Source organism: Caenorhabditis remanei, chromosome II, assembly GCF_010183535.1.
Source record: "Caenorhabditis remanei strain PX506 chromosome II, whole genome shotgun sequence".
Classification (NCBI taxonomy): Eukaryota; Metazoa; Nematoda; class Chromadorea; order Rhabditida; family Rhabditidae; genus Caenorhabditis; species Caenorhabditis remanei.
Window position 1 is genome coordinate 391152 of NC_071329.1, and position 14954 is coordinate 406105.

The following is a 14954-nucleotide window of genomic DNA, read 5'->3' on the forward strand; positions in this document are numbered from 1 at the left end:
AAAGTGTGACCAAACATATTTCAAGACCCCCCGTCAGCATAGCCATAAACACTTCAAACCCAGAAAAGGTATAAACCATTACTATTGATAGTTTTCGGCAGTTGAAACAACAAAAACATAGAGAAAAGTGTTCTTTCTTATATTATATTTAGACACACAATCAAAACACAATACTCACGTCCATAATTTTGAATATTCCCACTGGAAAGTAAGGAAAAAAACATTGAACAACTATGGCAAGTGGATTGAAAGAAGAAGAGAGGTCTAGGAAAATACATTATTGAATACCTAGACATATTTTTGACCTACTGTATCTCCTCAGGGTGAATTGCTATAAAAAAGTTGTTAACTAGTAAAATGTAGAAAAAATTACGAGCTTCATTTTTAAAGTTGACAACTTTTTTATAGCTCCGCCCTTTATTGATATTCGGTAGATCAAAGATAAGGTTCAGGCTAGAGTGAGAGAAGCGAAAATATCTAGGTCAGTGAAATTGTCATTATACAAGTTTTTTTTTCAAAAAATACGCCGTGTCACTGTTTGAAAACATCAAAAACTTTAGAAAACCGAACAAGTTCATCCCGGTTTGGCCTAGAAGTTTAGTTTTGAATAAATTCAACTTTCAGTGGCAGATAGAAAACATACATGTAAAAGACTACTACAAAAAAAGTTCAGAAAGAAAAAATAGGGACAAACAGACCGACAGAAAAAATTGCAGCAAGTTTTTGCCCTGTTGTAACTTTCTTTCTACCTTGCTGTCGTATTTAACAAAGTAAGAAAAAAAAAAGAAAAACAAAGAACATTAGAAGAACCTGATTTAGGAAAAATACCAAGGAAATTTCTCTTTCTTTCTCTCACTCTCTCTTTCTCTTATCTCTCAAAGTACTCAAATTGTCTTGATAAGAAATCAAGGACACTCAAACGCAATACATATATATATTTTGCAGAACTTGTACTATTAAAGTGAATTTTGGTCTGAAGTTCAAAAATAAAGGTTTTCAATGACCTAGAAACCTCTCAGATGGCATAGAAACCCAATTTTCTAATTTCTATCATTTTATGACTGTATTTGAGATTTTCAAGACATTTTAAGTGTTCTAAAACAGGGAAACCCTATGGTGGCCTAGAATTCCAGTATAATGGCCTGGAAACCCAAAATTTAAAGTTTTAGGCAATGGACGTTTTGGAACCAAGGTAGTTCTAAATCGAGACATTTTGAGATCAGGAATCTTGATCCGGGAGACGTTTAATAACCGAGGCTCCAGCCGTTTCGCAACCAAGATCTTCCAGGTTTCTAAACGTCCTGGTTTTGAAATGACCTAGAAATCCGAAATCTGCCTTTCTAGGCTATTTCTATGCCATTTCGTGTCAAAAGTGCACTAAAATGAATAAAAAAGGAAAAAGTATGAATATAAAACTTTTGAACTCTCTTCCTCTCATATGAAACTTTTCCTTTTCAAGAGAAAGTTCGCTGCTTCGTTTCCCTTAAGTTGACCTACATATTCAAGAATATACCGTTTCATAATTGGTGACTTCTAAGGGGGCGGAAGGGGAAGGGTAATTAAGTAGGCTAGGAGGGAAGTGAGCGGTTTGGAACAGTGTGTGAAAATAGAAAAAAGTGTATTATAACAATAAACACAAAACAAAAAACATGAAAATCTAATAGCGAATGTACTAAGAATGTATAAAATAACAAATTAAACTAAAAAAAAACTATTTTTTCTGAGTAATAAGTTTTCCATTACAAGTAACAATTAGTCTCGCATACAGCTGTCGCTGAAACAGAGAATGCAGATGCTCGTTGACTCTCCGACCAATTTCCGAGATTCGTTTTCCTCCTTTCCCAATGATAAGTGTGCCATCGCGAGGCTTCTGACACCGAATCTCGCCGACGATTTGGAGGACTTCTCCCTGTTCTTCCCACTCGGAAATTCGGATTTGTACTGAGTAGGCGACGTCGGACGGGGTGGTGTCGAGAACGGCGGCGCGGATCGAGTCGATGGTGAGTTGTTGGGCGGACTGGAAAGATTGGGTTACTGTACAGTGAGTTGGAATGTGAATCTCAATTTGAGATATCTCAAAAGTTGTGCGTCAAAACAGATAAAAACCATACTTGTCACGGGCCGGGCCGGGCTGGGCCGGGCCCACTAAAAAAATCTTCCGGCCCGGGCCGGCCCGTCAAAATATTGAAAAAAAAGCTTGCTGCGGGCCGGCCCGGGCCCTGAAATTTTCAGAGGGCCCGGCCCGGCCCGGCCCGGCCCGTGATTTGACAAGTATGATAAAAACAAAAAAAACCGAAAACTGTCATTATCTCAGTTCTAGAATTACAGTAACCTAGAAGATTTTATACAAACTACAATTGCATAGAGCATGGATCTAATTGGCCTATTAGGATGAAGTCTGTGGAAAACAGGCACATCGACTACTAAATATGAATCCTTAATTCTTAGATCTTGTGACTTGGATCCTGGGTTACTGTAACTCAGATCCTGATTTTCAAGTTTCTGGCCAACCCACAAGGTAGCAAATATGCAAACAACTATATTTTGCTAGTAGTAAAAATCCAGAAACAGTCATTATCTCAGTTCTTGGATTACAGTAACCTAGAGCATTTCATACAGACTACAGTAACCTAGAACATAGTTCCATTAGATCCATGTTCTAGGCTACTGTGGTTTGTATGAAAAATTCAAGGTTACTGCAACCCAAAAACTGAGATAATGACAGTTTCCGGATTTTTACACTACTAGCAAAAAACAGTTGCTTACTTATTTTGCTACCTTATGAATATTCCCGTTATGTCAGAAACTTGAAAATCAAGATCTGAGTTACAGTAACCCAGGATCCAAGTCACAAGATCCTAGAATTCAGGATTCACATTTAGTTGTCGATGCGTCTGCTCTCCACAGATCTGTTTCCGATAAAATTTTTAGAGCCATCGGTTTCGAGCTCCAGAAAATTCCAAAAATTGAGCAATATAGCATTTTTTGTGTAAAAATGCTGTTTTTGAGCGCAAAAAGCCCTAAAATCCCATCCGGATTTTGAAATGGGTGACATGTAAATTGTATGAAATGTTCTAGGTTACTGTAATCCTAGAACTGAGAGTTTCCAGTTTTTCACGGATTACTGTACCTCTCCTGTCGGCATTCCCTCATTCATTTTCCATTCTCCATCCGGTGAAATACTCATCAAATGTTGTCTCAACTCATCGATACCCTCTCCATTCAACGAGCTCACAAAGAAAACTCGCTCGAATCCAGACCATCCACAAATCGTTCGGAACAACGAGCGCGTCTCCGAGTAGCTGCATTTCCACGTGGGTTTCTGGATGAGCTCTCGAAATTGACTTTTCCATTTCTCGTCGGATTCTGGAGGATTCTGGGAGTTTTGAACGAGAAATGGAGTTGTTGTGAGGGATTTGCCGAGACGACCGATTTGGGCGGGTTTTGTGGAGATTTGTTGGTTGTCTGATAGCTGGCCATTTGTGAGAATCTGAAAATAAATTCTGAAATTGAGATTTCTGACACTTTTCAGCGTTGTCCAGATCAGTGCATAACTCGCTTAAAACTCACAACTACAGGCCTGATGGATTGTTAATGTGCCGCGGAACAGAATAAAGAACCAAAAAGCCCTTAAAACGAGACATCACTATTCCAAAATTAAAGATTTTTGATATGCATTGATTCAGAGAGCCAAGGAAAAGAGAAAATCGTCTTGGAGCTATGTCTGAAAATCAGTTCTGAAACGACTTATAAGACCTCGAATGCTGAAAATCGCTCCGTGCAGTTTTTCAGAACATTTAAATAGAAATTCTCCTCGTTTTGTTCAATTTTCAAACGAAAAATGAACGTTTCTATAGAAATGTACTGAAAAAGTGCACGAACGATTTTCAGCATTTTGAGGTCTCATAACTCGCTTCAGACTGAGTTTCAGACCAAGCTTCAAGAAGATTTTCTCTTTTCCTTAGTTTTCTGTATCGATTAATATCAAAACATCTTTAATTTTGGAATAGTGGTGTCTTTCTTTAAGCACTCTTTGGTACCTTAGTCAGTCCCGCGGCACATTAACAGTCCGTTATCCGGCCCAGTGGATCAAAAGAATAGAATTCGCCAAGATCTATATTTTGATACTTTTTTTTCTAATTTTTCAGTTGTTTCGGTCAAAAACTTTAACAAAAAACTGTTTTTAGGTTTTCCCTGTAATTCGCACAGCCCTAAAAATGCCCATAATGGATAAAAGGCATAGAGCTCGCCGAAATACACATTTTGGTATATTTTTCAGCTCATAATATTGCGTTTGAAGGGAAGTTACGCTCTGGTTTGCAATTTTATTAAAAAACTACAGTTCCCCTGAATTTGGGATTCCCCGCAAGACCTAATTGCCAGTTATTCTTTCCCATATTCTATTCACCTCAACCAACGGCAACAAATCCGTTCTCCTCATCACCAAATCAATCTTATTCATAACTAAAGTGCTGGGCACATGTGAATATCTATGTAACATATGAAGAACTCGATGATGAATATATGCTCCAGGAGCTGTCGCATCCTGTACGACTAGAATGTGTTGAGCTCTCTGTAGGGCTCTTTCGGGGTCCTGAAGTACACGATCACCGCTTGTCGCCGACGTCTTCTTCATCGTTTGACGGACGTGGGAGGTGCTGACGGCTCCCGGTGAGTCAACGAACACGAGTTGTGTGGAATCAGTGCAGATTGAGGCGGAGATGTTCTGGAAATACGGATTTTAAGAGGAGGAGGACGATTTCCTAGTCGTGAAAATACCCTCGTCGTCGTGTCCATTTTACTGCTAACCGCTGAGAGCGGACATCTGACTAATGAATTTGTGAGCAGTGATTTTCCGACGTTCGGAGCACCGATTACAGCCAGTTGGAGACATTTTTGGAGTGGTTGGGTGGGCGTTTTCTGGAAAAATGATATAGCAGCATCATCCCTTTTACAACTACGCCCCATCGCAAACGAGAGAGTACCGGCGAGAGACGCAGAGTTTTTTTCTCGCGCAAAACACAACTTTTAACAGTTTTTGAATTATTCTCGCTATTTTTCAAAAGTTTTTTGTAAATTTTTATGAAAAACAGCAAAAATAGGTCAAAAACTGTGAAAATCTGTGTCGGCGCGACAAATTACTCTGCGTCTCTCGCTGATACTCTCTCGTTTGCGGTGGAGCGAAGTTGTAAGAAGTGTGCCGAGTTAATATACAAGGGCATTTGGATGAGGGAAAATCTGGAATTTTCAGATTCTAAAGTAGAAAAATGAACGGAAATCTGGAATTTTCAGGTGAAAATGTCTGAAAATCTGAAATTGTCTGAAAATCTGGAATTTTCCGGTTAAACTTGCCTGAAATTCTAGATTTTCAGGTCAAATCCATCTGAAAATCTCATTTTCTCACCTCCAAACTAGCCGACGTTGAAGCTGTTGAGAATAGGCGGCACGCCACGTGGATTCTTTTCATAATCATCTGGGAACCTGAAATTCTAGATAAGATCTGAAAATAATGAAGAAAAAAAAACAAAATTGAGATGGGAAAATGCCGTAAAAGTAGAAAAACAGAGCTGAAAATTGGTGAAAATAACGATTTTTATAAGGAACTTCAGGGGAAAATCAAGAAAATCAACAAGGAATAACAGATAACAATAAAATGGACAATTTTTGGGTGAAAATTTCAGGAAAATATCAAAAATTTAAGACAAAAAGTGGATATCAGCCTTGTTGAATGCGAGAAGAAGTGCCAAGAAGTCTTCAACTCTCATCTTTCGTGCACGATTCTCTGCGTATCCGGATGCTGTCAGTGTCTCCTCGATGATCTTTTTCATGTTGAGATCTTTCGGGATTGGCTGAAAAAATATGAAATTTTGGTGCTGAAAATCGCATTTTCTGGCTGAAAATGTGATTTTATCACTGAAAATCCAGTTTTTCATGCAAAATTAAAGATTTTTCGATATTAATCAATTCAGAAAACCATCAAAATCGGTCGAATTTGAGCAGGTCTGCCAATTTTCGAAAACGCGTGTCAAAGGCGCGCCAGTAATTGCGAAAATGCTCAAAAAGTGTCGTTTATGACGGAATTTTTTTAAACATCGTTTTTTTTAGGGTTCACCGTAAAAATATGTAAAAATCATCACCGGTCTTTTGGTCAATTACACCAAACTAGCTTAGTTTCAAAAACGCGCCAAAGGTGCGCCAGAAATTGGGAAAAAAGCACTCAAAGCGATGTTTTTAACGAATTTTTTTAAAGTAAAACTTTATTTTCAGAAGATTTAATGCAATAATCTGTGAAATTGACGATTTTCACAGATTTTTACATAAAATTTACTGTAAATAAAGTTTTTGCTAAAAAAAATTCCGTCATAAACGACACTTTTTGAGCATTTACTGGCGCGCCTTTGACGCGTTTTGAAAATTGACAGACCTGTTCAAATTCGACTGATTTTGATGGTTTTTCGACCAAAAATTGACGAATTTCACAGATTTTTACATTAAAATCCTAAAAAAACGCTACCTGATTCTTCATACTGAACACTTTTCGATAGTTATCCTCAATGACTTCAATCACATTCGATAGACGGAAAATGGCGAGAAGTGTCTTATTTTTTCGCATAAAACACAAACGAAGGAGTCCTTCCCACTCGACGAAATTCACTGGTGGCGGTGGATTCTTGGGAGCGATTCTGACGACGGCCGAGTCGACTTTCGGTGGCGGACGGAATTCGGTTCGTTTCACTTTCATCAACATTTCCACTTTGGCGAGTAGTTGAACGTTCACTGACAGTCTACTGTAGTCTTTGTCACCGGGACGGGCTACCAGACGATCGGCGAACTCTTTTTGGAACATGAGCACCGCGTATCTGGAAGAAAAAGATTGAAAATCACGAAAAAATGTGAAATTTTGACAGGAAAATGACATTTTTCGGGTAAAAATGGGAAATTTTGACTGAAAACTTAGAATTTTTTGAGTAAAGGAAGCTTGAGCTAAAATTTTGTGCATCTGGCGTGTCGTTGCCGCGTTTTTACTGTTTTTTCGCTCAAAAATTCCGAATTTTTTGAGTAAAGGAAGCTTGAGCTAAAATTTTGTGCATCTGGCGTGTCGTTGACGCGTTTTTACTGTTTTTTTCGCTCAAAAATTCCGAATTTTTCGAGTAAAGGAAGCTTGAGCTGAAATTTTGTGCATCTGGCGTGTCGTTGGCGCGTTTTTACTGTTTTTTTCGCTCAAAAAACTCCGAATTTTTCAGATTTGAGCAGTAAAACAGACAGAGATTAAGATTTTTGACATTGCCGTCTAGAAATATTGCATTTCAGAGTTGAAAATCAGTTTTCTGCAGTGTCTCCAATATATGATGCATCTGGGGTGTCGATCGCGCGTTTTCGATCTTTTTCGCTTAAAATTTCAGCTCAAGCTCTCAAAAAGGTATCAAAAATGTGATTTTTTTCAAAATTTCACCTCGGAAGTGGCCGATGAAGCAACAATTTCTGTACAAACGGGGATGAAATCTGATAGGGAAGATTCGCAACGCAGACATCAAAGAATGGCCATTCCTGCTTCATAACGTCTCCTCCATTGACTTGAAGCTTCGATTGGAGTGGTCTGTAACAGATTTTGAGTGAAAAATGGGGTTTTAACGAGGTAAATTAGGTTTTTAGCGCTTAAAAACATCAATTTTAGAGTTAAAATCATGATTTTATGGCTTAAAACAAGAATTTTCGAGTTCTTTGCATACTTACGTTCCCATAACTCTTTTCTTGACCTCGGCAATCATTCTCGGATCGATTTCGCACGCGATTACTGTCTTCGCCACTTCCAACATTTTCACCGTCAAATTTCCGGTTCCAGGACCGACTTCGAGTACGGTATCTGTGGATTTCAATGCGGATTTCTCGACGATCGCATTCACAACACCCGGATTCTTGAGAATGTGCTGTCCTTTGTCGGTGTTGAACGGAAGGGCTGGAATTAAAGTTTTAGACAAGAAAATTAAATTTTTGGATTAAAAAACGGTTTTTTTTTGCATCGAAAACTGACTATTCCGCAGTTTGTAGTAATTTCTTAAGGTAAAGTCGAATATTTAGTGAAAGCTCCGGTTTCGAAGTGAAAATCTATCATTTTCCATCAGTTTCACTAAATTTGAGCTTGAAAAACGCTTCGAAACCCCTAAAATTAGCTCAAAAATCAAGTTTTTCCTTAGATAGTTTTTTTCTTCACTATTTTGCACTATTTTGCAGTTTTCAGTTTTTTTTTAGTTTCGAAGTGAAAATCTATAATTTTACTTGATTTTCACTAATTTCAAGCATGAAAAACACGTTTTTTTGCATTTAAAAGACCCTTTGTTAGCTCAGAAACCGATTTATCCTCTTGAAAGTTTTTTTTCACTATATTGCACTATTTTGCAGTTTTTCGTAATTTTTTTTAGTTTCGAAGTGAAAATCTATAATTTTACTTGATTTTTTCTAATTTCAAGCATGAAAAACGGGTTTTTTACATTCTAACCCCTGAAAATTCGCTCAAAAATCAAGTTTTTCCTTCGATAGTTTTTTTTTCACTATTTTGCAGCGTTTAGTAATTTTTAAAGATTTAGCAGTGAAAATTCATAATTTTTCATGATTTTTACTAATTTTAAGCTTGGAAAACGCGTTTTTTTTACATTCTAAACCCTGAATATTAGCTCAAAAATCAAGTTTTCCCCTCAAAAATATTTTTTTCGTTCTAGAACAAGTTTTCACTAAAAATATTCAATTTTAAGCACTTTTCAGAGGAAAAACTTACATTGAACATTTCCAGTTGATGTTCCAGCTTTCGTCTTTTTCACTTTACTCGTTTTTCCCATTTTGTTATCTGAAAACCGTAAAAAATAGGAGTGAAAAATAGAGAATGACGAAAAAGAAAATGTCCACGAGGAGTACACGAGAAGTGGCCTAGAAAACTCTGTTACCGTCACGGCCGTGTACTCCTCGCGGACAACAGGTATTGTGCAATTTTACTCAAATACCTGTCGATTCCAGCAATATTTATCGATTAAACTATCTAAAAATTAGTTTCTAGGCAAAATGGGCACGAAAAGAGCAAATTCCGATGCCAAAAACCACGAAAAGTGTAAGGTTTTACCCTTTAAAACATAAAACAATGATAATCTTCCTATTTTCCAGCGAAAAAGGCAAAAATATTGGATTTTTCTGCTCACCCAAAACGCAAAATCGCCATACAATTCTTCTATTTGGGTTGGGAGCACGATGGACTTGTTCAGCAGCCGAACACGAAGAACACAGTGGAACATGTAAAGATTTTGGAAATAAAATTGATTTTTTTTAAAGAAAAATTGATTTCAGCACCTAATGGAGGCACTTTTAAAAACAAAAATTGTTGAAGACTGGCTGAAATGCGATTTTTCACGATGTGGACGAACGGATAAAGGAGTTTCGGCGTTTAGGCAGACGGCAGCGTTTGTAGCTAGGTTAGGAATGGAAAGTTTAGAAAAAATCAAGATTTTAGCTCTAACTCTCAAAATTAGACTCAAAATCATGATTTTCAGCTCGAACTCCCAAAATTCTACCTAAACCGTCCAAATTTCCAGTTTTTGGAGTGTAAATGATTCAAAAATCGTGGTTTTAGGGTGAAAATAATTAAACATCGAGATTTTTGGAGTAATAATAGTTCAAAAACGTGATTATTAAAGTAAAAAGTTCAAAAATCGAGACTTTTCAGCGAAAACTCTCAAAATTCTACCTAAAATTGTGATTTTTCAGCTCAAACCCTTCGAAATTTTACTTAAATTTGTGATTTTCCGCTGAAACTCTTAAATTTCCACCTAAAATCGTGATTTTAGAGCATAATCCCCTTTAAATTCCGTCTGAAATCGTGATTTTTCAGCTCAAACTCTTAAATTTCCACCTAAAATCGTGATTTTTTTTTAAATGAAAATAGTTCAAAAATCTTTATTTTAGAGTGAAAACCGTTTCAAAGTCGAGATTTTTGGAGTAAAAATAGTTCAAAAATCGTAATTTTCGGAGTGAAAATGATTCAAAATCGTGATTTTTCAGCTCAAATTCTTAAAATTTTACCTAAATTTCCAGATCCACCTGCTCTACGGACCCCAACGTCTTCTGGGACGACTCGACACCTGAAGACGTCCGAAATTCATATAAATCGAAAGAAGAAGAGCTTCCGTACATAAAAATGTTGAATGGAGTGCTTCCGAAGAGTATTCGAGTCTTTGCTTGGGCTCCAGTCGGACAGAATTTCAATGCACGATTCGATTGTAATAGGAGAACTTATAAGTACTCATTCCCGAAGGCTGGGCTGAATTTGGAGGTGATTTTCATTGATTTTTTGTTGAAAAAAGCGTTTTTTGATTGGAAAAACTGCGTTTTTATAGGAGAAACTTTGAAAAATGTGTTTTTTCAATCATTTTTAGAGTTTTTTTTTCTAAAAAAGGCTATTTTTTCAATCAAAAACCACATTTTTACTGTAGAAAACGCCGGTTTTTGAAAGGAAAAACTTGGAAAATGAGTTTTTTCCATCAATTTTAGAGTTTTTTTCATGGAAAATGGCTATTTTTAGTCAATAATCCCATTTTTCCTTTAAAAAAACCGATTTTTGATATGAAAAAATTAAGTTTTGAAGGAGAAACTTCGAAAATACATTGAATTTTGGAAGGAAATTAAGGAATTTTCGCCCAAAATCCTATAAAATTGAATTTCCAGAAAATGCGCGAAGCCGCTCAACTTCTAATCGGCGAGCACGATTTCTCGAATTTCTGTCAAATCGATATGAATGAGAAGCGGCTGGAACAGTCGTACACACGGAAAGTATATGATGTCACTGTGGAACAGGTGTCCACACATTCAGAGAATGGTAAGGAGAGTGTGAAAACGTTGAAAAGAAGAGAAAATTCCCAGAAAAACAGTGGAAAGAGCCATATTTCATGTAATTTCACAGGTTTTTCAACTAAAACTACTTTTTTAAGCATAGAAATCGCAAAAAATCGCATGGGGGCCAGTTTCAGACCAGGAGCACTATATGCTATATGATTGAAAAGTCTGCAATCTCGGAGAAATTTTTTTCGATCTATCTATTAGCACACTTTTCTTACAACTGCGCCCCACCGCAAACGAGAGAGTATTGAAGAGAGACGCAGAGTTTCTCTCTCGCCGATACAGATTTTCAATTTTTTTACTTATTCTCGCAATTTTCCACAATTTTTCGGTAAATTATTATGAAAAATGGCGAGAATAGGGCGGAAACTGTGAAAATCTGTGTCGGCACGAGAAAAAAACTCTGCGTCTCTCTCCAATACTCTCTCGTTTGCGGAGGGGCGCAGTTGTAAGACGGATGAGTTGCTAATAAAAGGCGCCATTTTCCGTTTAAAAAACCCCTAAATTGATGCAAAAATCTCATTTTTTCAAAGTTTCTCATAAAAAATACAGTTTTTTTCAACGGAAAATGTGGGATTTTTGATATTAGCTCGGCACAGTTCTTACATCTGCGCTCCACCGCAAACGAGAGAGTATCGGCTGGAGACGCAGAGTTTTTTTAAACCTATTTTCGGTATTTTCCAATAGTTTTTAAATAAATTGCTATGAAAAAAGCGATAAAAGGTTAAAAACTGAAAATCTGTGTCGGCGCGAGAAAAAAACTCTGCGTCTCTCTTTCCGATACTCTCTCGTTTGCGATGGGGCGCAGTTGTAACAGGCTGTAAGGGGAGTGGAATGCTAATACATAAATGAAAAGTCTGCAATTTCGAAGAAAAAAGTTTTACGACTTCTGCTCAACTCTGACCCCGTTTTTCTTGAATACCAGGCCTCGATGACCAAAACTAAATATATATTTGAAACCAGCGCGTTTTCAGCTTTCCAATGGTATAGGTCACACATTTAGGCTTTTTCAAAGTTCCGCCTTCCAGGGATGTGCCTATGAATGCGCTTTGGGCGCTGAAAGAATTAAAAGTGGGCGAAAATGCGACGAGAGAGAGTGTGTAATATCGAGAGAGTGTATCTGCGTCTCTTCATTTCGCACACTCTTTCTCGTCGCATTTTCGAATTTCGGCTGAAAATGCGAGGCGCTCAACGCCACCCGGGCACATACCTGCCGCCTTCGTCGAAATGCTTCTTCCCAACTTCCAGATATCTACTCAATGGTGGAGCTGACGGTCTCGGGAAGCGGATTCCTGTGGCACATGATTCGCTACATCGTCACAGTACTCCAGGAGATTGCACGTGGAAATGAGGAGCCCTCACTCGTCTCGGATCTTCTGAATCTGTCGAAATATCCGAGTCGTCCGCACTACACACTATCATCAGATACCCCGTTGTGTCTCTTCGATTGTGGATATAAAACAGAAGACGTCGAGTGGAAAATTCACGAGCCAACGATGAAAACTACAGTATCTGGACTGCAAAAGACGTGGGCAACGTATCAAACGAGGTCTCGAATGATGGAGAATATGATTGGAGAGTTGACACAGATGACGTCGTCGTCGTGGGATTCAGAAGAAGACGTCACGAGAGGACTCCATGAATTCGTACAGGATCGACCGATACCGACGAGTTATTGCAAGTTTGAGAAGAGACAAATGTGTGAGAGTTTGGAGGTGAAGAAGCAGAAGATGTTGGTGAAGAAGGAGGAGAAGGAGAAAATGAATGGAAATTGATTGATTTTCTTAGTTTAACTGTGAAATTTTTCTACTTTCACTGCAAACATTGCAATTTTTAGCTCATTTTTGCCTGAAATTCTCTATTTTTTGTATTTTTTCCAGAAGAATGAGAGGGATTCGTCCAAATTCTAGCTGGAAATTGAGAAAAGTTAAAGCAAATTCAGATTTTCTCAGTTTTCCTGTGAATTTTTCCATTTTTCCTTGCCAAAATCCCAATTTTCAGCTATTTTTCACCCGAAATTCTTTAACTTTCGGCATTTTTCCGGAGGAATGAGATGGATTTGTAGAATTTCTAGGTGGAAATTGAAGAAAAATGAATGAAAATTCAGATTTTCTCAATTTTCCAGTGAAATTTTTCCAATTTTTCACTGCAAATTGGGGAAAAAAAAGGAATTTTTCTCTTTCCCTTAAAAAATCCCAATTTTCAGCTAATTTTCATCCGAAATTCTCTATTTTTCGCCATATTTTCGGAGGAATGAGCTGGAACTTGGAAAAATATGAAGAAAAATTCAGATTTTCTCAGTTTTCCAGTGAATTTTTAATTTTTCCTTCGAAAAATCTCAATTTCCCGCTGATTTTCACCCGAAGATCCCTATTTTTCGTCATTTTTCCCAGATCTCTTCGCCTAAATTGTCCATTATCCCCTTTCATATCTTTCCCAGAGACCATATGTTGCACCTCTCACCCCTTCCGCCCGAATCAATACTCTATTTGAATATTTTTGTGTTTTGTTAACAGTTTTTGTTGAATTTTTTGTTTTTGAAAGAAAATAATCAGATTTTTATAATTTTCACCACTTTTTACTCTCAAAATCGGTTTTTTCATACCGTTTAATACTTTGATAACACTATTTTCAGCATTTTCAGCCTAATTTTCAGAATGTCTCTAATCGACGATGAGAACGGTCGTCCCTATAAAGTGCATCTGTGCAAAACGAACATTGCTCAGAATAACAATAAGTTTTATGATATGGAAATGTTGGATAATGGAGGGAATGAACCGCAGAGATATTCGTGAGTCAAAAGGCTGAAAATATGGGAAATTTACGGTTTTTTGATGGAAAATGACAATTTTTCGTTGAAAAAATTGGTTTTTTGTTCGGAAAAATTGCATTTTTATGGAAGAAACTTTGGAAAATGAGCTTTTTTCATCAAATTTGGAGTTCTTCAATGAAAAATGGTGGATTTTAAATAAAACGTCTCATTTTTTCCGTTGAAAAAACCCTTTTTCGTTGGGAAAAACTGAATTTTTAGAGGAAAAACTTCAAAAAATGAACTTTATCTATCAATTTTAAAATTTCTTTTGTGAAAAATGGCGATTTCTTATCAAGAATCCCATTTTTTTTGGAAAAAATGACGATTTTTTCATTGGAAATCTTATTTTTCCGCTGAAAAACCTGTTATTTGATTGAAAAAAAACGGCATTTTTATAAGATAAATTTCGAAAAATAAGGTTTTTCAATCAACTTTTGAGGTTTTTTAAATGGAAAATAACGATTTTCCTTTGAAAAAACTGCATTTTTGATGGGAAAAACTTCGAAAAACTACCAAAAACCTCATTTTTACAATCTAAATCTCCTTTCCAGCGTAAAACTAATCAACGGACGAATCGGCTATCGCGGTGTGACGAATTTCAAGAATTTCGGTTCTCTCGAGAAGGCGAAAGAGTTTTTCGAGAAGAAATTTCAAGAGAAAACTCATTTGAGTTGGGACGAGCGGGATTCAGAGCCCCTACTGAATCGATACGTCGTAGTGGAGTTATTGGCCACTGAAAGGGGCGTGGTCAAGCAGGAGGTGAAAGAGGAGGAGCCAGAAGACGTCGTGCCGGCACCGGAGCCACCGAAGAAGACACGTGGCAGAAAGAAGAAGGCGACGACGGAGGAGGTGGAAATCAAAAAAGAAGAAGAAGAAGAAGAGGTTGATGTGAAAGTGAAGGAGCTGATGAAGTGTATTTGTGATGAAGATGTTCATTTGGGTCTGCTGAAACAGCTGAAATTCAATGAAGCATATGGAAAACCTATTGGTAAGGGAGATCTCGAAAATTGACTGAAAATAACTCAAAAATTGAGATTTGTAACCGAAAAATTGACGATTTTTAGCCAAAAATGAGATTTTTCCCCAAAAATCGCTATTTTCAATTCAAAAATTCACATTTTCACCCAAAAATCTACATTTTCAGCCCAGAAATTGAGATTTGTAACCCAAAAATTTGTCATTTTTAATCCTCTTATAGAGATTCAAGCGATTTTCAGACTGTCTCTCCTTGAGTCAACTGAAAACCGGATACGATATTCTCGCT

General features: G+C 37.2%; 3 protein-coding genes across 3 annotated transcripts; 1 reads left to right on the plus strand and 2 right to left on the minus strand.

Moving 5' to 3' along the window:
- Window positions 1–1711: 1711 nt before the first annotated feature.
- Window positions 1712–5473, minus strand: GCK72_003694 (uncharacterized protein; the record flags this gene model as incomplete). Its single annotated transcript, XM_053724194.1, has 5 exons — window positions 1712–2017; window positions 3131–3490; window positions 4409–4726; window positions 4780–4920; window positions 5405–5473. 5 exons carry the CDS (start codon window positions 5471–5473, stop codon window positions 1712–1714), a joined length of 1194 nt encoding a protein of 397 aa, XP_053588388.1.
- A 223-nt stretch (window positions 5474–5696) lies between these two features.
- GCK72_003695 (uncharacterized protein) lies at window positions 5697–8834 on the minus strand (the record flags this gene model as incomplete). Its single annotated transcript, XM_053724195.1, has 5 exons — window positions 5697–5849; window positions 6515–6860; window positions 7454–7597; window positions 7735–7957; window positions 8774–8834. The coding sequence occupies 5 exons, from the start codon at window positions 8832–8834 to the stop codon at window positions 5697–5699; spliced, it is 927 nt and encodes a 308-aa protein (XP_053588389.1).
- A 220-nt stretch (window positions 8835–9054) lies between these two features.
- GCK72_003696 (uncharacterized protein) lies at window positions 9055–12653 on the plus strand (the record flags this gene model as incomplete). The annotated part of the gene is made up of 6 exons (XM_053724196.1): window positions 9055–9100; window positions 9154–9281; window positions 9334–9458; window positions 10078–10315; window positions 10708–10858; window positions 12127–12653. 6 exons carry the CDS (start codon window positions 9055–9057, stop codon window positions 12651–12653), a joined length of 1215 nt encoding a protein of 404 aa, XP_053588390.1.
- Window positions 12654–14954: the final 2301 nt, after the last annotated feature.